At 33.6% G+C, this 23,564-nt stretch overlaps 4 protein-coding genes across 6 annotated transcripts; all 4 read left to right on the top strand.

Annotated features, from left to right (window-relative positions):
- Window positions 1-40: 40 nt before the first annotated feature.
- LOC114380170 (phosphoenolpyruvate carboxylase 2-like) lies at window positions 41-6,239 on the top strand. Its single transcript, XM_028339121.1, has 10 exons — window positions 41-506; window positions 1,001-1,395; window positions 1,603-1,687; window positions 2,259-2,481; window positions 2,676-2,779; window positions 2,868-2,955; window positions 3,057-3,211; window positions 3,723-4,721; window positions 5,094-5,480; window positions 5,807-6,239. Exons 1-10 carry the CDS (start codon window positions 339-341, stop codon window positions 6,101-6,103), a joined length of 2,901 nt encoding a protein of 966 aa, XP_028194922.1. The 5' UTR covers window positions 41-338; the 3' UTR covers window positions 6,104-6,239.
- A 1,364-nt stretch (window positions 6,240-7,603) lies between these two features.
- Window positions 7,604-8,615, top strand: LOC114377975 (heavy metal-associated isoprenylated plant protein 28-like). The gene is made up of 3 exons (XM_028336465.1): window positions 7,604-7,706; window positions 7,876-7,951; window positions 8,134-8,615. The coding sequence occupies exons 1-3, from the start codon at window positions 7,701-7,703 to the stop codon at window positions 8,478-8,480; spliced, it is 429 nt and encodes a 142-aa protein (XP_028192266.1). The 5' UTR covers window positions 7,604-7,700; the 3' UTR covers window positions 8,481-8,615.
- A 3,471-nt stretch (window positions 8,616-12,086) lies between these two features.
- LOC114379937 (14-3-3-like protein D) lies at window positions 12,087-15,418 on the top strand. Its single transcript, XM_028338778.1, has 7 exons — window positions 12,087-12,303; window positions 12,792-13,098; window positions 13,206-13,293; window positions 14,029-14,138; window positions 14,226-14,374; window positions 14,913-14,968; window positions 15,062-15,418. Exons 1-7 carry the CDS (start codon window positions 12,231-12,233, stop codon window positions 15,062-15,064), a joined length of 786 nt encoding a protein of 261 aa, XP_028194579.1. The 5' UTR covers window positions 12,087-12,230; the 3' UTR covers window positions 15,065-15,418.
- A 2,169-nt stretch (window positions 15,419-17,587) lies between these two features.
- On the top strand, window positions 17,588-22,792 carry LOC114380582 (bifunctional riboflavin kinase/FMN phosphatase-like). 3 transcript variants are annotated; one of them, XM_028339707.1, is made up of 11 exons: window positions 17,588-17,770; window positions 17,868-18,157; window positions 18,263-18,452; window positions 18,993-19,123; window positions 19,739-19,808; window positions 20,147-20,212; window positions 20,940-21,091; window positions 21,183-21,260; window positions 21,670-21,803; window positions 22,149-22,241; window positions 22,474-22,792. In XM_028339707.1, the coding sequence occupies exons 2-11, from the start codon at window positions 18,067-18,069 to the stop codon at window positions 22,564-22,566; spliced, it is 1,098 nt and encodes a 365-aa protein (XP_028195508.1). In that variant the 5' UTR covers window positions 17,588-17,770; window positions 17,868-18,066; the 3' UTR covers window positions 22,567-22,792. The 3 variants fall into 3 exon arrangements, with proteins under 3 accessions (XP_028195508.1, XP_028195507.1, XP_028195509.1); XM_028339708.1 differs by having other exon boundaries at window positions 17,590-17,709; XM_028339706.1 differs by having other exon boundaries at window positions 17,588-18,157.
- The last annotated feature ends 772 nt before the right edge of the window (window positions 22,793-23,564 follow it).

Raw genomic sequence — 23,564 nt, 5'->3', positions numbered from 1 at the left:
CCTCACTCTCTATAAATTGAACTCTGAGAAGTCCTTTTTGCTTCACATGACATTTCTCCGTGATCTCAGGCGCTAGCTTGTTATCAGTTATTGTTTGTGGTTGAAGGTTGTTGTTCACTTTCCCGTGCAGAGATCATAAGGACCCTATTACCTTCCTACCTTCAAAATCTTCCATCTCTGTTCTCACGGGATTTTCCTCTCACCCTCTTATTTGTTTCCAACATTTCTTGCTTCATAATTCAAGTGAGGTCATAACACAACACAAAGTGTTGCCAACTTCGTGGTTCATATTGGTTGGTTCAGTTAAGAGTGTGGAGAACAAAGAAGATACTTAGATTATGGCTGCTCGTAACATCGAGAAGATGGCCTCAATTGATGCTCAACTGAGGTTGCTGGCGCCACGCAAGGTGTCTGATGATGACAAACTCGTTGAGTATGATGCCTTGTTGTTGGATCGTTTCCTTGACATTCTTCAGGATTTGCATGGTGAAGATATCAGACAAACGGTACTGTCAAAAATCTCTTCCTACTTCTGTCTTCTGCTTGTGAAAAATATGAGTTTTTTAGCCAACATCAATGGATTTATGGAACCCCACTTCAATTTTTGTGAGAAGGAACTTTTTTTGTCTAGGAAACTGGAGTGCATATTGCAAATTTATTGTTTAACAAAATTACCTGATATTACCATAATTTTCATATGGGTGTCTATTCTCATGTTGATTCTCTGGTGTAGAAGTTCTATTTTTGGTGATATATAATATAACCTCATTCTTAAGTTGATTATATCTATTCCAATTCCACTATCATATCGGCTTTCTCGTACACAGTTTACCAAATTACAATTCATCAAAGTTGAAGTTAATATAATTTTCATAATCCTTGTTTTAGTACGTTATTTCACATGGGTAATGGGCCCTGAATGTCTGTTCTGTTCTCTTTTCATGATTCTCTGTGTGTGTGAACTTGTGGCTAAGAGTTTTAGTGGTTTGATGCTTGATAGGTCCAAGATTGTTACGAGCTGTCAGCTGAGTACGAAGGAGAGCATAAGCCTGAAAAGTTGGAGGAACTTGGGAATATGCTGACGGGTCTTGATGCTGGGGATTCAATTGTTATTGCCAAGTCATTTTCTCACATGCTCAATTTGGCCAACTTGGCAGAAGAAGTTCAAATTGCGTATCGAAGAAGGATCAAGTTACTGAAGAAGGGTGATTTTGCTGATGAGAACTCTGCCATTACTGAGTCAGACATTGAAGAGACCTTCAAGAAGCTTGTGGCTCAACTGAAGAAGACACCCCAGGAAATCTTTGATGCTTTGAAGAACCAAACTGTGGATTTGGTTCTAACTGCTCATCCTACTCAGTCTGTTCGCAGATCTTTGCTGCAAAAGCATGGAAGGTATATCTGTTACATTAACTGATACTTAGTTGTTTTAACTAAGGTGTTATGGTAGTTCATTCATTGTTGCATTTATATTTTGATACACTGGAAAATGGAAATCATTGATCTGTAATGACAGGACATGGTATATAGTATACTATTTCTAGCATTGTGGCAATTTCTGCATTGAGGCTAATTATTTCTGTTGGTGATCATTCTCTTCAGGATAAGGAATTGTTTGACACAATTATATGCTAAGGACATAACACCAGATGATAAGCAGGAACTTGATGAGGCTTTACAAAGAGAGGTGCATTCTTGATTCCATATACAATATATAATGCTGTCAGTCACAGATTTCACATCCTGATAATTCTGAGTTGATTGATACTTACCTATAGTTTCTAGTTATTAATTAATAAACATTGTGATTGAGAATGATATTTCCTGTAGACATTCACAATATCATGGAATTTAGACATGATGGCCAAATGATTTATTTGATAATTGATAACATTATTTCTTTTCCTGGGCTAAAATAATCTGAATCATATATGGTGTATGCCTATGCATATAGTTGGCATTGAATAATTTCTGTGTAATAGCATGCTCTTTTAACATAAATAGTATGGCAGGTAGAATTTATATTTTAACCTTAGAAGTTTTCTATGTCATCGTTGTTATCGGTTAGGTGTTAAACTCAAGTTGTATTAATTTGGATGCTCCATTTGATTTTCCTTTCTTATTTTCAGTTAAATAAAACTTTTGTTGCCAACTTGCCATTATTCCTTAAGTTTTGAATGGGTTTTATGGTTGCAAATATTCTTTTAGAATTATATATGACAAAGTTTCAGCACAAATGATTTTTGTCGTAAGTGCAGATTCAAGCTGCATTTCGCACAGATGAAATTCGAAGGACTCCTCCTACCCCACAAGATGAGATGAGGGCAGGAATGAGCTACTTTCATGAGACAATTTGGAAAGGTGTACCACAGTTTCTGCGTCGGGTAGATACAGCTCTGAAGAACATTGGAATTAATGAACGTGTCCCATATAATGCTCCTGTTATTCAGTTCTCTTCTTGGATGGGAGGAGACCGTGATGGTATCTTTCTTTTCCCTAAGAAATTAATGAAACAAGCATTTTTATTAACCTCTTTGTTACAATTCCTTACTTTTTGTCCCCAAATGTTCATATGTATATCTTTTTCAACTTCAGTTTGGGACACTGCCTCAGAGATGTGGCTTGTAATATACTTATTGGTTTCTATCTTACAAAATGTCTAATTTGCATTGTAGGTAATCCTAGAGTAACCCCTGAAGTTACAAGGGATGTGTGTTTGCTGGCTAGAATGATGGCTGCTAATATGTACTTCTCTCAGATAGAGGATCTCATGTTTGAGGTATCCAATATGCTGGTCATTGTCTTGATAATTTATTTCTACCTTTTGGACATGACTCTTGACTTATTGGTTTTTTTTGCTTTTGCAGTTGTCTATGTGGCGTTGCACTGACGAGCTACGTGTTCGTGCTCATGAACTCCATAGGTCCTCAAAGAGAGATGCAAAACATTATATTGGTATGTCACAGATACATTTGAAATCTTTATTGGTAATGAATTTGGTGAGTAAATTTCAATTGATCTTGAATGTCCGTGTAATGAATTCTTAATTGCTGCAGAGTTTTGGAAACAGATTCCTCCAAATGAGCCATATCGTGTTATTCTTGGTGATGTCAGAGACAAACTATATAACATTCGGGAACGTGCTCGCCATTTATTAGCCAATGGGACATCTGATATCCCTGAGGAGACAACCTTCACTAACGTTGAGCAGGTATTATCTTCACCACAGTTCTACAAACTGTTTAAAGATAAGGTTAATAGAAACTTAACTCTTAAAAGGAAATTGCCTTGTAGTGACATGATTAGTTACTTTCTTATTTATAGTATGTTCTAATTTTTTGGTTTAATCAATGACCGACCAATATCATATTCTTGAGGTTTATCCAATGGGAATGTAGAAGCACTAAAACTTGTGACAATTTACATTACTAGCAGTGCTGGATGTTCCCATCCCTAAAGACTGTTTTGGTTCTTGATTATGGGAAGGTTCAGTTTTTTGAATATGGTTATTAATGGATTTTTTTCAACAAAAATATGAGAAGAGCATGGTTATCAAACTGCTTAGACAGTTGCACATTGCTAATCATTATTATGAATATTGAATAGTTCAAGTTGCAACTTGCAAACAGTTCTTTCAACCAAATATGAGTATGTTCTCATGCAAATTTTAATCAGATACATAACACACTAAAACTTTACAACCTTCAATTTTTCTCTTGCAGTTTCTGGAGCCCCTTGAACTATGCTACAGGTCACTCTGTGCATGTGGTGACAGACCAATAGCAGATGGAAGCCTCCTTGATTTCCTGCGGCAAGTTTCCACATTTGGACTCTCACTAGTGAGACTTGACATCCGTCAAGAGTCAGATAGGCACACTGATGTTATGGATGCAATCACAAAACACTTAGACATTGGATCATACCGAGAGTGGCCCGAGGAAAAGAGGCAGGAGTGGCTCTTGTCTGAACTCAGTGGAAAGCGCCCTCTCTTTGGCCATGACCTTCCCAAAACAGAAGAAATCACCGATGTTTTGGAAACCTTCCGTGTCATTTCAGAGCTTCCCTCAGACAACTTCGGTGCCTACATCATATCAATGGCAACATCCCCATCTGATGTGCTTGCTGTTGAGCTTTTACAACGTGAATGCCATGTGAAGCAGCCACTAAGGGTGGTGCCACTGTTTGAAAAGCTTGCTGATCTTGAGGCCGCTCCGGCTGCGGTGGCACGTCTTTTCTCTATAGATTGGTACAGAAACCGCATTGATGGGAAGCAAGAAGTTATGATAGGGTACTCAGACTCAGGAAAAGATGCAGGCCGTCTTTCTGCGGCTTGGGCGCTTTACAAGGCTCAAGAAGAACTTGTGAAGGTTGCTAAGGAGTATGGTGTTAAACTTACAATGTTTCATGGGAGAGGAGGGACTGTTGGAAGAGGAGGAGGTCCAACTCATCTTGCTATATTGTCTCAGCCACCAGACACCATTCATGGCTCACTTCGGGTAACGGTTCAGGGTGAAGTCATTGAGCAGTCTTTTGGAGAGGAACACTTGTGCTTTAGAACACTTCAGCGCTTCACTGCAGCTACACTTGAGCATGGCATGCATCCTCCTGTGTCACCGAAACCCGAATGGCGTGCCCTCATGGATGAAATGGCTGTCATTGCAACAAAGGAGTATCGCTCTGTTGTTTTCAAAGAACCTCGTTTTGTTGAATATTTCAGATGTGTAAGTGCTGCTTATACTCAGTCTTCAGTTGTTAACCTTTGCTTAGAAGATACCCTTCGAAAAATCTAGTAGCTTAAATGGTTGGTAATTTGAAACAAAAATGATAACTTGGTTAAGGTAGTCATAATTTGACTTTTAAAGCAGTTATTATAAAAATCAATAAACTTACTAAGTTACTATCCACGACAATGTCATTGAGTGACTGTGCGCATTCTAATTAAACTCTTGACAATTTTCATTTCAATACTCTATAAAATTCATGGTGTATGCTCTTTTTCCCTCCTTTGGAGTCATTTAACTAATGAAAATACTTATGACACTGTAATTTCTTTCCTTTGATTCTGTTTCATTTATGAATATTGTGCACTGCAGGCAACTCCTGAGTTGGAGTATGGAAGAATGAACATTGGCAGTCGTCCATCAAAGCGAAAGCCAAGTGGAGGAATTGAATCACTACGTGCTATTCCTTGGATTTTTGCATGGACACAAACGAGGTTTCATTTGCCAGTGTGGCTTGGTTTTGGGTCAGCATTTAAGCATGTAGTTGAGAAAGATCCGAAGAATCTCCAAATGCTTCAGGACATGTACAATCAATGGCCTTTCTTCAGGGTCACCCTGGACTTGGTTGAGATGGTGTTTGCTAAGGGAGACCCGGGGATTGCAGCCCTATTTGACAAACTCCTAGTATCAGAAGAGCTGCGTCCATTTGGAGAAAATTTAAGAGCTAAATACGAAGAAACCAAGAGCTTTCTCCTCCAGGTAATTTTAATTAGCATTTACTAATTGTCAATTTGTCATAATATCTTGATGACTACATGTGGAAACCCAAGTCTATGCTGAATAAAAATAGTGTCTGATTAGAGCTTATAGAGTTTAGTCTTTAGACACCCCTCAGGCAAGACAATTTTTAGGGATGAATTAGGTTAAAATCTAAGATGATATCAAAGTCTATCCGGAGCGAACATTTTAAATTGTGTCCATAAAGATGAGGTGCAAATTAGAAGCATGCTATATTGCTATGGCCTTTTGCATCATGTCATAATTCTCTGCCTAGTTCAGGCCTAATAAATCTTGTTTATTTATAGGTTGCTGGGCACAAGGATATTCTTGAAGGAGACCCCTACTTGAAGCAAAGACTTCGTCTTCGTGACTCATACATCACAACCCTCAATGTGTTGCAAGCTTACACATTGAAGCGAATTCGTGATCCTGACTACCATGTGAAGTTGAGGCCACACTTGTCAAAGGACTACATGGAATCAAGCAAGCCAGCAGCAGAGCTTGTTAAACTTAACCCCAAAAGCGAGTATGCTCCTGGTCTTGAGGACACCCTTATTTTGACAATGAAGGGTATTGCTGCTGGAATGCAAAATACCGGTTAAGTTGCCATAGAAGTGGTGTTTTTCTTGTTATATGATGTGTGTTGTGATTGTTTCATGGATATATAAGCATTATAACCTATTATGTCTACGACAGATTTCCACCAATATCAAATAATTGTTCCTCTGTTGTTATCAATATAGTATCATCATACAATAAAACAAGGTTTTGGTTAAAGTCTTTACGTGGACTCTCCTCTTGACCTCTTACCATTCTCGTATAATAGTGAGAAATGCTAGAATAGCACTCCTCTATTATATTACTTCTCCATTTTCTTTGACATGGTTTTGGAGTTTGGTTAGTACACAGAATTGTAAGTAGGAGTTTGGTTAGTACACAGAATTGTAAGTAGGGTTTATTTGAAACTGTCCCCTGCTTTTATGATTTTAGAACAATTTTATAACAGTTTAATTTTGATATAATTTTAATGTAAAGTTTTTCCAATTCTCTCTTAACCAAGCTCTGTGTTTTTTTTTTTAAAAGAGATTAGTTTTGATACTTTTGAAAATATTTTTACACATTAACCAGAAATTCTCTTTTACACTATTAACTAATTAAAAATGATTTTAGATATAATTTTTAAAATAATTATTATAAAATTAATTACTTTATCACATATAACAATTTATTATTATAGAAGTTTTTGATAGTTATTTATTTAATCAGGGGATGATGGAAGTATACTTTGGATAGAAATTATGGTGGAGTACTGTCTTATTTTTTAAGTATCAATTAGTATTCTTTTTTTATTATATATAAATATAAATGTTCTTTTGAATATTTCTAAAAATATGCGCTTAGGTTGGTGATATTCACTATCTAACACTCAGTATATCACTTAAAATTGACTGAGAATCACAAATTTTAGCAAGTTGTACATGTAAATCAAGAGAAAAACTTATAAAAACAAAAAAAAAAAAACTCATTAAACAAAAACTATGGTTCTCATATTTAAAAATTGATGTTTGAATACTTACCATATCCAAGAAGTTATTAAACTTGCTTGTCTGGAAAAAGAAAAACTGAAAAACTGCATCACTACGAAATTGTCTTCTTGTTAATAAGGGAAAGGGAGATAGGCTATCTATACAAAGTACAAACACAAAGTCAAACACCCATATTGAATTGGACTTGGATCTATATACATGCATAATTAATTCCAGCGGCATTATAATGCATGTGATATTGAGGTTGCTGCTCCATCAATCAAGCAACATGCATTTGCCCTTCGCTACAACTTCTAATCTCAATTCTCCAAATTAACAATAACAAGTAAAGGTCGGTGCAACAAGGCTTGCACAAAAATTATATTTTATCTAATCTAATGCACCAAAAAAAAAATGAACCCATATCCCAGGACGAGTTTAGATGAGGCACCATGTCATCGAATTAGCACCTCTCTCTCTCTCTCTCTCTCTCTCTCTCTCTCTCTCTCTCTATATATATATATATATATATATATATATATATATATATATATATATATATATTTGCTGGCTAGAGGCAATTCAAACTCAATAGTATTGGATTGCATTTCCTAAAAGCTCACAAAAAGATACATCAATATCATCCAAGAGATTCTACTTCATCAAGAGCAACATGACGGTAAGCAATATCACTTTCTTTATCCTTCCTTGGATGTACAAGGATTCAAATCAATGTTTTTTTTTCTCGATTTCTTTTGAATAATATTGTTCATAGTTTCACACAATATTTTTTTGTCCGTCTCTTTTTTATCCCATATTTGATTATCTTTTTTCATTTCTATCTTCAGATCATAGAAATGAGAGTACACATGGATTGCCCTGGATGTGAAAACAAAGTGAAAAGTGCACTACAAAAACTTAAAGGTATACCATATATGTATAAAAATATCTTTTGCAATCACAAATTGTATGTTACAATCACAAATATGTAGCTAATGATGCAAAAAAGAAAAATGTCTGACAAAATCTAGATCAATTGATTGATTACTCATTTCATGGATCTAATTTAGTAAATTTTCTACCCTTTTTTGTGTGGTTTTGTTAAGGCGTGGATGACATTGAAATAGACATGAGTTTGCAAAAGGTGACTGTGAATGGCTATGCTGACCAAAAGAAGGTTCTGAAAACGGTTCGAAAAACTGGCCGTAGGGCTGAACTCTGGCAACTTCCTTACACAACGGATTCTCAGAACCAATATGTTCAACAGCACCATTGCAATGGCCCTATCAACTATTATGCTTCTCAAACTTCCTCATCTTATAACTATTACAAACATGGTTATGATAGCAGTGATCCTCGCTATTATAACTACCCCTCACAATCTTCCATCTTTGGCTATCAAACTGGTGCCACTTTTAGTGATGACAATCCTCACGCTTGTGCCATCATGTGATTATATCATATGTGCTGATACCAATCAAAAAATTATATAGTTTTTTAAATATAAAATGTATGAGGCATTAATTAAAATATGTCTATGAATGCCGGTCTCTCTCCACAGTTTGACTATTAATTATCTTTTGAACGACTCAAGTATGCACCTTTTGTTTTGTTTTGCTTTCTTAGGTCATGTATGTACCTTTGCTTCTTTTGCAATTCAACGTGCGTGGAAGTGTATCCATTTATGGTGATGGAGTTCATCATAATGTAGAAGTCAACTAGTTTAAGCATAATTATAGAAATAATGATGCTTTTTAATATAAAAAAACGAGGGTTGATGATGTCATAAGATGTATTCATCAACTTTTGTCAAACTTTTTGTTGATTTTTTTTCCATTTACCTTTTCATGTTTGCTTTCTACCATTTTATTACTTTATTGATGTTATAATTATTTAAGTCTATTATATATATATTTCTTCGTTCTGATTTTTTAGTAGATTGGAAAATGGAATTCAGATGATAAAAAATAGTGAAGAATTGAACATGTGCTATGCTACTGATGAAGGCTATGTCAGCGCTTGGTTCTGAATGCAAAATTAAAACAACCCGAATATTTTGATAAGAAAGCCCAAATGCCCAATTCAGCCCATCGCCCCCAAAACAAGTTGAAACCAAAGTCACGAAATTTAATTTTTCATGCTACAAATGAGGGCATTATACGAGTATAAATAAGACAAAAGCTATTTACAATTAATTTTGGTAAAAGTAAAAATTATTTCGATTTATTTCAACTCTTCCATGATTTTTTTTCCCCACCATAATCAATTCTACAAAGATAACCAAACATGTAAATTTTTAGTCAAAATCAAATTTGACCCACCTCATCATGTTGCTCCATAATTTTGAATGCAATTCAAACACACACTGTGTCAAGAGGTTCTTCCATGCCCTTGTTAGATGATTGGTTGGCTCATACGTATATTTCAATGATTTTAGTTCTTTCAAAGTTTCATTTTCTTTCCATCAATTATTCGCCCATGTATCCTACGCCACAATCTTGTCTATATCTGACTGTAATGGTATAACTTGGGTCATATTGTGGTAGCACAATGACTTAGTTATGATCGAACATATAAAAATATTCTTCATATTTATAATCATTTCTACACACACAGACACAGTAATTGTTGACTTACTCGGGGATATATCATATTTCTAATCCTAACGCGTTTCTTCCTCTTCTTCAGATTTCAAACTTCCGGTTTCGAAATTTTCATCGTTCAATGAATGTACATCTCTTAATGTCAAATAATGAAGGAAATATTGTAATTCTTCCATGACCTTGCATTATGATGGAAACTGAGGGTTAGTAATTGGAACAAGTATGTTTGTCTCATCAAACATTTTGGATTTTATGTCTTTCTTTTAGCTAGCTCACATTTTACCTTAATTTTTTTATTAGATAACATTTTTTTTTGAGTTCTTTAGTTTATTGAATAGTTTTTTTTAAGAACTTTTTAAATTCGAAAATTTAGTCTTTCCTGAATTGAAGTACCATTCCTTTTTCTTAAAATTACTGTTGCATAAAAAAGTGATTTAATTATTATTTATATTGCCTTCCAAAAAAGAATTTATTGTTCATATTAATTTTTAATTGGAGTCTTTGAATATGAATGTTTGTTAGTTTGGACTGCTTTTGAATATCAAGTCCGTTGATGTCTCTGACTTGATAAAATTATAGCTTAATGTAATAAAATTTTAGGTAAGAATGAAAAATTCACACTTCATAGTAAAGTTTGTCGGGACACAAGCCAATATAATGGCTCATGCTCTTGGAAGGAAATCCATATCTTATGCTTCTCCTTTTGTTTTAATGATAACTTTGTTTTGATCGATTTATATATTTAATTCGTAGCTTTTATTTTTTACTTTTTGGTTGTATTTTAGTCGTAGCTGAAAAAATAAAATATTATAATTTGGCCTAATTATAATTACGGCATGTTCACCGCGCGCAAAATAATATTTAATTATCAGTATACTTCTAAATTTAAAATAAGGTCGTGAATAACTAATCAATTTTGTCACAGCCTTTCATTGAAATTGTTATTAACGAAATTCTTCATAATCATATATCAACAGGTAATTAAAGATTATTTCACCTAGTTAGCATGTTATGTAATTAGAAGATCCACTCAATATAATTATTATGTTGCTTGTCCTCATTGGCAGAACTAGACTTTAAGATTTTCATTTTAAAAAGAGCAAGCTTAATAGAAAAAAAATAAAAAAAAAATTGGAGAAACAAAACAGAAGAGACATGTGGTAAAATTTGTATGCAATGCACAACAAAGCTAGCGTATATACGCGTGTGACTGTATATAAGATAACATATAAAGATTAATGCTAATTTGGTTATTAATAAATAACTAGTAGTATATGAATTGACATTGCACATTTATTATTAACTTCTTATTTACATCCTTTTATCAAGTTTGTTACTTATATAACTTATGATGACAAGAACTCTTAAATAAGAAATATATCTACAATTTTACTTAACAACACCCAAATAAGTTTAAGATGATAAAATGGTTATTTTAACGATGAACTTCATAATTAATTGGTTTGCAAATAACAAACATTTGTATTAATATTTAAAAGTAAACATGCAATTGTAATTGTTTAAGTTACCATTTGGCCTTTCTGTCAAAAGAAAAGTTACCATTTGCTCCAAAAAAACTGAAACTCTCGAGTATTTAAGAATTCTAGCAAATTTAATTGCGATAGTTAAAAAACAATGTCAATTAGATAAGTAACAAATCTTATATATTTCTTATTATTAACTTCTTATTTACATTCTTTTAACTTATCACATCTTATTAACTTATCAAATTAAAGTGATAGAGGTTTCTCATCATATTCTGTTTTTATTATCACACTATCAATCAGATAAAATTTTAATTGTTTATTGAGATCAAATATTACAAAGTGATCTCATCAAATCCTATTAACTTAACAAATACAAATAAATTAAGATTCAAAAAATGATGATTTATTTATGTTCTCGCAAGTGTCTACTCCGAAGTAACTGCTGGAAAAAGAAAGCATCATCTGCAATACCAAAGACAACAACGACACTACCCATCACTAACAAAGACAAATTACAAGTTTCAAGTCCACATCCTCTCACCGAAACACAAACAAAAACACACACAAATCAATTTTAAAGAACAAATATTAATTAATATCCTAAGAAAATAAATTAAGAAACTTAAAAGTAGATATATTTTTATTGAAAGATAACTCTTATATGATTTACACATAAATTTTTTTTTCTTTTAATTCTTTAATTCATATCCATTTAAAAAAAAAAACCAAAGAAACTACAACCAAATAAAACAACAAGTCAACGACATGATTGGTCGTTGAGTACGACGCGGCACGTTACGATTGGTCCGAGTATGTTACGGAAGGTTTAGTGGGACACGTGGAGCTCACTCACTGGTTGGAAATCAATGTTCAGTCTCTACCTTCACGCACGTAATCATATCCCTGGAGTCAAGTTCGAGCATCGAAAGGACCAAAAAGGAAAAACAGAGAAAAAGGAAGGGACACATTTGACATTTCACGACCGCGTTCTTTTCTACGGAGCCTCGACCAAGAAGAATCGCAGAGAGAAGAGGGTCAGAGTGAGAAAGAGAGAGAGAGAGAGAGAGAGAAACTGAGAGAAATTCGCAAACCCTAATTTCGGAAAGATCGGCGATGGCTGCCTCCAAGGATCGCGAGAACTTCGTCTACATCGCCAAGCTCGCCGAACAGGCCGAGCGATACGAAGGTTTCAAATTCTTCCTTTGTTTTCTCTGACTTTGACGCGCACATGCGCGTCGATGTGCGTGATTTTGATGATTCCTTTTTATACGGTTGCTTGTTTCTACTAATTTGAGTTCTCTTATTTCATTCTATATCATTTTCAGTGAGAAAAAAAAAATATTTTTTTTGGTCAATTTGGTGTGCTATTTACTGTTTACTGTCACTTTGGTTGCAAGTGGAGTAGAAAAAAAAAAGAAAAAGAAATCGGTTAGGGTTAGGAGTCATTTTTAAAGAATTTGATTTTCCATTTTTTTTTTGTTTTTTTAGTTGTAGTTTAACTTCCCTTTTCTGATTTTGTTTCCTTAAAAAAATGGAAAGTGCGTTCAGTTTGAGTGTGAGGCTACTTCAATTTTTCGTGTGCTGCATGTTCAAGTTGTGGTGCCGAACTTAAGAGATTTTATCAGATGTGAGGCTTTATTTGTGATGTTTTGATTTTGCGTTTGTTTGTGGCAGAGATGGTGGAATCAATGAAGAACGTTGCGAATCTCGACGTTGAACTGACTGTGGAGGAGCGGAATTTACTTTCTGTTGGGTACAAGAATGTGATTGGTGCTCGGAGAGCATCGTGGAGGATCCTGTCTTCCATTGAGCAAAAGGAAGAAACAAAAGGGAACGAGTTGAATGCGAAGCGGATTAAGGAGTACAGGCAGAAGGTTGAATTGGAGCTTTCAAACATCTGTAATGATGTTATGACAGTGATTGATGAGCACCTTATCCCTTCGGCTGCAGCTGGTGAATCCACTGTGTTTTACTATAAGATGTGAGGATTTGTGTCTCATTCTCTGCCGCAGCTTTTGTTTTGGTGTGATATTTTTTATTTTATTCTGTGCAAGTGGATTAAGGGATGTTGAAATGTTCCGCTTGCAGGAAAGGAGATTATTATCGTTATCTTGCCGAATTTAAGGCAGGCAATGAGAAGAAGGAAGCTGCTGATCAGTCTATGAAAGCATATGAGGTGCAATTTATATTGTTTTATTGTTTTTGCAGTTTATATGATGTTGTCTATCCTATAGATGGTTGTTTACTGAGTTATTGCAAATATGCAGTGCCTATTAGCAATTAATCTAAGGAAGATTCTTTTGCTCTTCATTTTTGGTTTTGGTAGACATAATAGTCTCATGGTTTATTTTGGTTTTGTGTTAAGTTCATTTTTTTTTTCAAACCTGTTGTAAAACTTCTATATCATTGACAACAGACAAATAATGGTTCTGCTTGAGAAAAAAATATATATGTGTAAGTGATTTCTACGCTTTTACTAATTTTAGAATCCACCAGAAAGAGTGGGTTACTTCACCCTCTTCCTCACCTATCATTCTCATAAGTTGCTATAATCTCTAGTTTTTTGGGCAGTATTGATTACTGGAACTGGATAAACTTTGTTTCGTTACCCTTGCCATTTTTCGTTATTGTGTGGATTGTTTTTTCACTATTATTTTTCTGTAACATGACTAACATCTGTTGATGATACTTCCAATTATTCTTTTGAAGTGAATTGTTCTGTTTCTTGAATCATTATTTTCATTTATATTTAGTCATTTCTGTTTTTATTATATGATTTATGATTATTTTGTTGTCACATATATTTGATATTGTACTTTTTGAAATAGCTTTTAATCAAAAGGAGTTTCCTCTTCAGAATACTCTATCCTTTCATCCCCTACTTAACACAAGCATGTTTTGTTTATTGCAGTCTGCTACCACTGCAGCAGAGGCTGATTTACCTCCAACACATCCCATCCGATTGGGTCTAGCTTTAAATTTCTCAGTTTTCTATTACGAGATCTTGAACTCTCCAGAAAGGTTTGTGGCTTTTATTCCTGTCCTGAATTATGATTGTTGATTGGTGTTTTGTGTTTAATGTGGGTGATTTTATTTTCCTATTTCCAGAGCCTGTCATCTTGCAAAACAAGCTTTTGATGAAGCTATTTCTGAGCTTGACACCTTGAATGAGGAGTCATACAAAGACAGCACCTTAATCATGCAACTTCTCAGGGACAACCTAACTTTGTGGACTTCTGACATCCCAGAAGATGGAGGTAATTATTACTAGAAGACTTGTATTAAGCATTGGTTTACTATTTCTATGGGTCTATTAAGATGTATAATAATTAATAAAAATTAGGGTCAGGGATAGTTCTAGGCAATATGACAAAGGGCAACCTATTGTGTACAGCGAGGATAATAGTTACTAGGTTTCAAATGGGATTAATTCTTAGCTAGGCATTATTTTATGTGTAAGGTTGTGGGGTCCATGGTAGAAATGCAGCTATCTTAAAATATGCTTTTACACACATCAAATAATGATTTGGGTGCCTAAGTGATGACATGATATACTATGTCAAACTAAGAATTTCTCCTGAAAATGATGATATTAAAGGATGCTAAACTACATAGGAAGTCATCCAGATAGTGAGCTTTGATGCTCTAAACAAAATGATTTTTCATTTTTTCTGAAAATGTAACTACTATAATTTTAAGTCATTAATTTCTTTGGACATTAATTATGATATTGCTCACTTTGGTGTGCTTCTTTTCTAAAAATGTCTACTGCAATTTTCTCACTTGCTGTTACAGAAGATGCCCAGAAAGTGAATGGCACTGCCAAGCTTGGTGGAGGTGAGGAGGCAGAGGTTAGTAATCCTTTCTATACCTGTACCTATAATTTATTTCTGTTTGATCGCATTATTTTGCTCACCTCATTACTTTTTTTTTTTTTTTTGCAGTGAGTCCGATTGTTGATGGGATCTTCCTTAGGATTCGATGCATGCGTTTGGGAATGAAACATGAGGGCCGTTACTTATCCGTGTATTAGCTAGAGATAGGGTTCCATTGTTTTCTCTTTGTTTCTTGTTGATTGCCCCATACTTCCCGATAGGGGAAAGAGATACTCCATTTGTGCTATATTTATGGTATGTTTTTATTTGTGTGGTGTCTGGAAATGGCCTATTTCATTCCCAATCCTTTTCCTCCAGTCTCTGGGGGATTTGATTGATGAGAATTGCTTATGGTGTATTTCCTTTTCCAATGAAATGCTACAACCTTTACTGCAATGTTGGAGATTGATTCTTCGATTGTTGTTTGATCTTGACTTCCATTCTTACCAATTCTATTGCTGCAAAAACGTGGAACAAGTTAATAAACGGCTGAGAAAGTTGTGTGGCTTCCGTGCCCTTTGCAATCAGGAAAATAAGCATTTGTTTCACAAGTCAGGAAAATAGACTTTGCTTTCCTCAAAATAAAAAAGGAAAATAGACTTTGCTTTCCTCAAAATAAAAAAGGAAAATAGACTTTACTCCATCTTCAGTACTACAAAGTGAACCATATAGTTTGTTTTGTGATCAAAATACCATTGCGAAAGAACTTAAGTAGTGTTTGATTCAAGACTTTTTTAAAGCTATTCTTTTCTTTAAAGTAAGTTGGGTTAAGTACATTTTTTTTCTTTAAACCAAGTAGTATGCTATATTATATAAAAGAAAATTTGTTCATGTTGGTAGATATCATGTGTGTCATCATCATATTCATTCTCACTGAATTATAATTATATAATCATTAATTATTAGATTTTAATTAATAATATAATTATATATTAAAATTAGTTAATAACACTATTATATGTTTTTATTCTAATTAAGGTAATTATATCATAATTAATAAATAATTATATTTTCTAATTCAAATTAATTAATAAATATTCTAATTTAAATTTAATTAACACCAATACATTTTTTTTATAATTATGGTAACTTTTTTATCATCATGATTTTATTAAATTGTCATAAAAATTTATTACAATGATAATAATAAAAAAATAAATGTTATCTCAAATAATAATAAAACATACATTTTTTATTAATCAAAATATAATAGTTATGTATTGAAAAAGTTATAAATTGTAAAATTAATATCCCTGCAAGGCATGGGAATTTAACTAGTTTTATTAAAAGAAAGGGAAAAAAAAGAAGTAATTTTATTTTAATAAAGGTAAATAAAAAAGTTCATAGAATATATATAAAAAAAAAACATGTTCCTTCCCCCCTACTTGCTGTCTTTCTCTTTTGTTGCTCTTTGGGCTCCACTCTCTCTTTCACTATTCTCTCCTCTCGTTCTCTTCTGGATCATTGCCTTTTCACTGTCTTTCTCTTTTCTCTTTAATCTTATTTTGTTATGTCATTTCTTTTAAGTTAATAGAAGTTAAAATTATAAAATAATTCATTTAAGTAAAAAAGAAAAAAGGTTACACATAGTCTAAGAGTGTGTTTTCAAGACTATTCTCTAATTTAATAAAAAAACATAGATGATATTTATGTCCTAGCTAGTTGAGAGAATTTCCTGATCATATTTGGGTCGTATGTAGCAACTGTTTTTACAACTAAATATGCAATAGATTCGGTTTGGTACGATGATGGGATGGTCTGGAAGTGATGGACGGAAAAAGGTTGAAACTTGAAAGTACCTTACTAGTTAACGGTTTGCAATTCCTTATTACTTACGTAAACGATTTTAATTCTGCTTATCGCAATTGTTGCTTTGCTATTTCTTATTACTTGCGTAAAAGGTTTGAGTTCTGCATGAATAAAGTATTCCATTTTGGGAGCATTATTTCGTGTTTAATTTTCACATGATCATGTCAAAATTGTGCATCTCTCCCTTCATAAAATTTAAATAAATGAGTTCATATTAAACTTTTTGTATCTTTAAAATGAGAAAGATAGACGCTTTTTTTTTTTTACACAATATGATCATGTAAAAAAATTAACATGAGAAAATCCATGTTCATTTCATTTCAGATTCCCAAACCCAAGTTTTGATTATTCCCTTCTCTCGTTTGTGATAGTTTTGCACAAGGTCATTTTCATTTGCCAGGATAAACACTCTTGTGCCATGTAAAGTGCGGGACTATAGTTTAACTAGAAAAAGTTTAATTTTGGTGCACATTTTAGATTTTTACATGCTTAACTAATTAAAAATAAGTTTAATAATATAAAAAAATTCCACACTTAGTGAATTCTAATAAATTCATTAAAAAAAACTATTATGGGCTTAATTTCTATGTACTTTTCATGTACAAGTTCATATTATCATTATTTTTACTTGTCTTAAGTTCAAGTTTTAGATTTTTATTTTTATTTTTATTTTTACGATTATTAAATTATTCAATTTATGGTCAAATAACATCGGTGTGTTAATTATTTATTCTAAATTTATTTCGTTAATTTTTTATAAACCTTTCTTTCCATTTTAACATCTCCAAATTCTACGAAGAAGAATGTTTCACGTTCTCATTTGAGAGTGTAAACGGAATATCCGCAGGATCTTGCTGGTGACGCCATCAACTAGCGCTGAGAATTTATGCTTGACGTGACGGAGAATAGTGAGAATATGATAACATCTCGCATCAAACTGTGGTTTTAAATCCATCTGCAATTTTAATGGTGTCTGAATTCTGAAACACAATTTTTATTATGCCATTCAGATTGCGTTAGCTAATGATTCTTTTGTTCTGTTTCATTGTTTGCTTGTTCCTTAAAGATCTCAAAGGGTCCACAATCGCACAATTTGTGAACTGCTCATGGGATAAAATGGAATGCCCTTCAAGTTGGATATCCACAAACACATAGATCTTGTATTCTTTGTAGTATATTTAATAGGACATTGAGTTATCCACTCACCCACCACAACACATTGTTTCTATCAATTTTATAGCTTCAAATTTTTGGTGCAAACTGACATGAGTTGCTGCTGTGAGTTCAACGGCTGTAATCAAGGAGCCAAGGTTTTGGCTGTCATTTTTGACTTGGATGGCACCCTTTTGGACACAGGTATTCTCCCTTGTTCCTGTTGTTCTCTTCAACTATGGTGTTGGTTAAATTTTGTTTCTTTTGGGTTCTTTCTGAACCATGTGTGTGTTGGTGATTGGTGTGCAGAAAGGGCAACAAGGGGTGTGTTGAATGAGTTTTTGGCAAGGTATGGGAAAGAACTTGATAGGGAGAAGGAAGAGAAGAAGAGGTTGGGGATGACACAAAAGGATTCAGCAGCTATAATTGTTAAGGACTATGAACTTCCATTGACACCTGATCAATTTATCAAAGAAATCACTCCTCTCTACAGGGAAAGGTATAAGGGCATGTTTGATTCCTTTCTCACTTTTTGTTTTAAAAACTATTTTCTAAAACAATTTTGCATTACTTAATAATCAATTTGTCAATTCTACAATTTGCTGTGTCTTGCACCACCCTCCACTAGGTGTCTGAGTAACCTTTTTTATTTGCATTTTGAAAATTAAAAACAGTTTATGAAAATCGAAATCAAGCACACCAGTCTATAACATGCTCATCCTACTTCCTGTGTTTTCCCCCTACCCATAATAAATGCAACCTAAAGCTACGATGCTAGACAGATATGAAGATCTCTAGTATGGAATGGAAGGCTGAATATGGTTCAAAACTACATTTTGAAACCCTAAACACTATTTAGGTTGTTAAATAATTTGTGAATAAGTAAGAATTATGATTTATTATATCTTCTGAACCTGTTTGCAATGCAATGCACTTTTTTTTTTTTTTCTATAACTTAGGTCAATCCTGTTGGAAACTGTCATATTTGAATTGCTTACACATTCACTGGCTCTTATTTTCAAATCATCATTTGTTTTAGGTGGGCAAAGGCCAAAGCATTACCTGGTGCTAATCGCCTTATCAAACATCTCCAGAAAAATGGAGTGCCAATGGCTCTTGCCTCAAATTCCTTGCAAGAAAACATAGAAGCAAAAATTTATCATCACAAAGGTTGTTTTCTGTGGACTAGCTTCTTGTTGTTTATTACTGACTTTCAATTCCAAGGAGTATTATATATCAGCTTGCCATTCTAGCTATTAGTTCTGAATTATTACTGAGAAGTAATACATAGACACACAGTTACTAGTTTTATAAGTAGCTTCTTCCAAAGATAACCTTTTTTTCATCATACGGTTCTGTAATCAATAAAATGACTAGCCTAATGTCTTTAAAATTAATCAGCCATAATCCATTTAAATATCGGAATTTGGAAGAATATTTGACATAGAATTAAGAAAACATGATCTCCAATTGATAAATATTTGATCCTTAGCCATGCATTTTAAATCAAAATAAATGTCCAAAATTTTACCAAATTTACTTGTAGGGAAAATTTAAAGGTCTTTTACTTGTCAGCATGGTTGATTAGTAGCTGAGAATGCCAATTGCTTGGAAGTAACTCCTGGCTAAAGTATCTGCTTTGGAAAGGCTTCCTAAAATTATCCACCTTTTTTTAATTTCTTCCATTATACTTTCCTTTGGGTTGTAAACGCTTTTGGTTTTCCTCATTGACATATAGTTTCCTGCTTAAAACTTTTTCTTTGATGCTTATCATGGTTTTTGTAGGTTGGAAAGAAAGCTTTTCTGTAATTCTAGGAAGTGACCAGGTTAAATCTGGGAAGCCTTCTCCATATTTGTAAGATTCTATTTGTACACTTTGACCTCTCATATAGGAAACACATAAAACCTTGAATAGAAGTGGATCTATTGCCAATGAAACTGTTTAACATTTTTCCAGTAGCAAATAAGTATCCACCATCCCAAGTTTTAGCAGATGTTCTCACAGCTCAGTTAATAATCAACTACAATGATCTCATTGCCATGTAATTACATTATATAATCTTTCCTCCAGAATCCTGATCTCCCAATGTTTTCTCAGTTTTTCCATCTTTTGTTTAGTAGGAAAGTTCATTTTCTCAGTCAAATATACTCTTCCAATTTTATCACAGTAGTAACCAAGTCTAATTGTTGCAGATTTGAAGAAGCTGCCAAGAAAATGGGTGTAGATGCAGTTAATTGCCTGGTGATTGAGGATTCCTTGTAAGTCTCCCAGAGTTTCTGCAGACTGTGCATGATTCATTTGCTATTGTGCTTTTTATTTAGCTTTTGACTGCATGACAAACTAACAGTAAATTCTAATCTTGACCAAGGATGGTCTACTAATTTTGGGGTCAGATTGTTGTTTCCCATCTAAAGTTGGCAAGATAATTCAAACCAGAGAGTGATCACAGATGAAAAGGCCACTTTACCACCAGTGATGAAGCCTATAATCAAAGTATACCATGAACCAACCATTTGTTCATATCCAAATCTAGAAGCATACACAGATATATGTGGATGGCTGTTGAGTGCAAAAGGTGTGAAATGCTGAAGAGTGTATGTGACACTATGCAATTAGATAAACCTCTCTTGGCTGAAATGAGCATTATAAGTTGAACTTTGATTTTTTTTTCAATCCCTCTTATTAAGAGTTATCTTGTTAGTTTATTAAGATCACATCCATGGTCTTTAGAGGAGACGTTCGTTGCCTATTAATTCTAAACTGTGTTATTTAAAAAAATTCTCACAATGCATAACCTATCCCCTACTAGGTATTCATCTCTGGATATTGAGCATATCACTTTCACTGCTTTGATTCACCATCAGGATATGTGACAGCATCTGCTGCCAAGTTTGCTATGTACATTTTGTGCAGTCATGTGAATTTCTGTCATGTAATATTCATATTTGCTACATAGAATTTATCTTCTACAATGTACTTTAACAGGGTTGGTGTCAAGGCAGCCAATGCTGCAAAAATGAAGGTAGTGGCTGTCCCATCTCGAAGGGAAGCTGATTGTAACGGGCTAGCAAATGTTGTTCTTCATTCACTATTAGAGTTTCAACCTGAGCTATGGGGTCTTCCACCTTTTGATGACTGTAATGAACTTGTTAATTCCTCAGTATCTTGATTGGTTTCTCTAAATACTGTGCCCTCTGATTAATGTAATATTCAAACTAATGTTGGCAGGGATAGATGACACATTACCTATTGACCCATTACATCTGAGTGGTTTGTATGTCACTGGATGTCTACAGGAAGCCACAGGTTTGTGAAATTCCATCAATTTCATTTCATAAACAAGTAGTGCATGTTTGGATTACTGACACAAGTCTTTCAAAAGTACGTTCAAAATAAAAGATACAAAGGAGTTCTTCCTCCAAAAGTATGTTGAACACCCTCCAACTAACAGTAATCTAAACATAGTTGCAATTGGTAACATGAACAACAAATTATACAACTCTCTTGAGCTTGAGCTTCCATGTTCCCAAATCCAATTAGATGCTGTTATCACGTCGTATTAATTAGTTATCTTCCACGAACATACTCTTCAGACTACTAGGAATGTACTAATATTTGTATATTCGAAGCAGCTAACATACCCATTCTCATCAAATTTAGCTTCTTAGTTTAACATGGTATCATCAATCTGAGAAATTTTAATTACTTGATCCAGAGAATGCAACACTTGCCCTTCCTGATCAAGCTGTTGGGCTTTACTTCGGTTGGACCAAGGTTGATACAGATGAGAACCTCAAGATATTGGTCAGCATTAATATTGACTTCTCCTGTGTTGGCTACAAAAAAATAGTGAGTGGTCACTGGTCATTTATAAAATTGTACAATTTTTTTTCGGTACACGTCAGGAACTTCTGATGCACCTTTTAGTATTCTTGTGCTATTTTGTGTCTAAAAAGTTCTCAAGTGATTTAAAACGGAAGCACGTTACACATTTATCATGGATTTTCTTATAATCGAAGCTCATAGTTTGGAGTTTGGAGTATACATTGCTTTTCTGAAATGAGATGTATTTATGGGCCTAATAATTCAGTGTCTTGGTTTGATCCTTTCTTTGATTTTATGATGATGCATTATATCCTTCTGACCATGTTAATGGTCATCATTAATGGAGATTACTTGTGGCTCATTTTGCAGCATGTTTATCTTATTGATGCAAACAGTGAACTTAAACATAAGCAGATGATGCAAATCCATCTTGTTGGCTACATAAGAGCGTGGGATAACAAGGTAATGTAAATGATGTCCTTTTGATGGAATAATCTTGCTAGGTGGCTATATTGGCAACCAAGGGCTCATGACGAGGACCATAGATGCATAAAACAAACAAACTTATTCATATCTTATAATTAGGGAAGGTTTATGGTCATTTGAAAATTATATTTTTTGCATCAAAAGCCTTCTCTTTCTAATATCTTATTTGTGCGCCTATAATTTATGTCAAAAATTACGTGATGGACAGGAACTCACGTCAACTGAATTGGAGAAACTCGATGAATACAAGTCTATTGCCAGAGCTTCACTGGATTTGCCATCATTCACTTGTTGTTTATAGAAAAGCCTCGCATGGAGGGGACAGTCAAGTGACCTTTTATTTGGCGATGGGTGTAATAATTATGCAACTGGTTGCAGCTTTCACAAGAATAATAACAACAATGAAATTAATTCTGTAAAGATATGTATGAAATGATTCATTAGGAAATGCTTGTAATCATTGATAAATAATGTATTTTTTTCAAAAAATAAATAATAATATAGCTATCAATTGATGTTCTCTATCATCCATATGTAGTGTTATCAAATTCAACTCGGTTAACAGGTCGAATCAATCCAAGTGAACTGATAACTTGACTAGTTTTTGAATGAACCTTATGATTTTATTAGGGTAAAATGAAAACCTTTATAATTTTTTAGTCTATGAAATGTGTAGATTATTATTTCTTTTGAAATTTGTAGTATATATCAGTCCATGCAGCTTAATTAGTGATTTACTAGTTCAACTAATAATCCAATGTCCTGACAAAATCGACAACCTATTCAAATCTAACAACATTGCAGATCAATTTAAGCATTACCTTTTCTTTTGGAAAAAGTCAATTAAATGAAATTTCTTAAAGTACCCCAGATAAAACTATATTCATTTTTTGTTGGTTATTTTAGTTTGAAATTGCGAATGCTCGTGCACAAAATGGTATTGTGAATTTGTGATATGAAAACATTTACACACCCTACAGGGCTTAAGGAACTATATTATTATGGTAAATAAAACAAATGCCCAATTTCTTTTTTCTTGCATGTTCAGTTTAAGAAAAAAAAAATCACTTTTATTTTTTTTATCTGGTCTTTTAATTGCTCAAATTCAATCAATTAAAACTGGTTTATTGACAACTCACTCCTTAAGACTAAATAACTGATGTTTCATGTTACTATTCGATTTTCTGATTTTCAATCACATACACAAACAAAACACACATACTTTTTGATACCCCCCAAAGTATTCCTTGGTTGTTCGGATTGGTTTTTATGTTATCTTGCACATGTCTGTCCCTCGGT

The sequence above is a fragment of the Glycine soja genome, chromosome 12 (assembly GCF_004193775.1).
Source record: "Glycine soja cultivar W05 chromosome 12, ASM419377v2, whole genome shotgun sequence".
In the NCBI taxonomy this organism is placed as follows: Eukaryota; Viridiplantae; Streptophyta; class Magnoliopsida; order Fabales; family Fabaceae; genus Glycine; species Glycine soja.
The sequence above is the reverse complement of the archived record's forward strand: the minus strand, read 5'-3'. Positions and strand labels throughout refer to the sequence as shown.

What these genes read in the sequence shown, in the direction of transcription:
- LOC114380170 (XM_028339121.1), top strand. Translation starts at nt 339, where the DNA reads ATGGCTGCTCGTAACATCGAGAAGATGGCCTCAATTGATGCTCAACTG. An exon ending in GATGGGAGGAGACCGTGATG is followed by an intron (nt 2,482 to 2,675) that starts GTATCTTTCTTT and finishes TTTGCATTGTAG; the next exon opens with GTAATCCTAGAGTAACCCCT. An exon ending in CCAAGAGCTTTCTCCTCCAG is followed by an intron (nt 5,481 to 5,806) that starts GTAATTTTAATT and finishes GTTTATTTATAG; the next exon opens with GTTGCTGGGCACAAGGATAT.
- LOC114377975 (XM_028336465.1), top strand. An exon ending in TGCACTACAAAAACTTAAAG is followed by an intron (nt 7,952 to 8,133) that starts GTATACCATATA and finishes GGTTTTGTTAAG; the next exon opens with GCGTGGATGACATTGAAATA.
- LOC114379937 (XM_028338778.1), top strand. Translation starts at nt 12,231, where the DNA reads ATGGCTGCCTCCAAGGATCGCGAGAACTTCGTCTACATCGCCAAGCTC. An exon ending in ACTGTGTTTTACTATAAGAT is followed by an intron (nt 13,099 to 13,205) that starts GTGAGGATTTGT and finishes TTCCGCTTGCAG; the next exon opens with GAAAGGAGATTATTATCGTT. An exon ending in TGACATCCCAGAAGATGGAG is followed by an intron (nt 14,375 to 14,912) that starts GTAATTATTACT and finishes TTGCTGTTACAG; the next exon opens with AAGATGCCCAGAAAGTGAAT.
- LOC114380582 (XM_028339707.1), top strand. Translation starts at nt 18,067, where the DNA reads ATGAGTTGCTGCTGTGAGTTCAACGGCTGTAATCAAGGAGCCAAGGTT. An exon ending in GGGAAGCCTTCTCCATATTT is followed by an intron (nt 19,809 to 20,146) that starts GTAAGATTCTAT and finishes TAATTGTTGCAG; the next exon opens with ATTTGAAGAAGCTGCCAAGA. An exon ending in ATGTCTACAGGAAGCCACAG is followed by an intron (nt 21,261 to 21,669) that starts GTTTGTGAAATT and finishes TACTTGATCCAG; the next exon opens with AGAATGCAACACTTGCCCTT.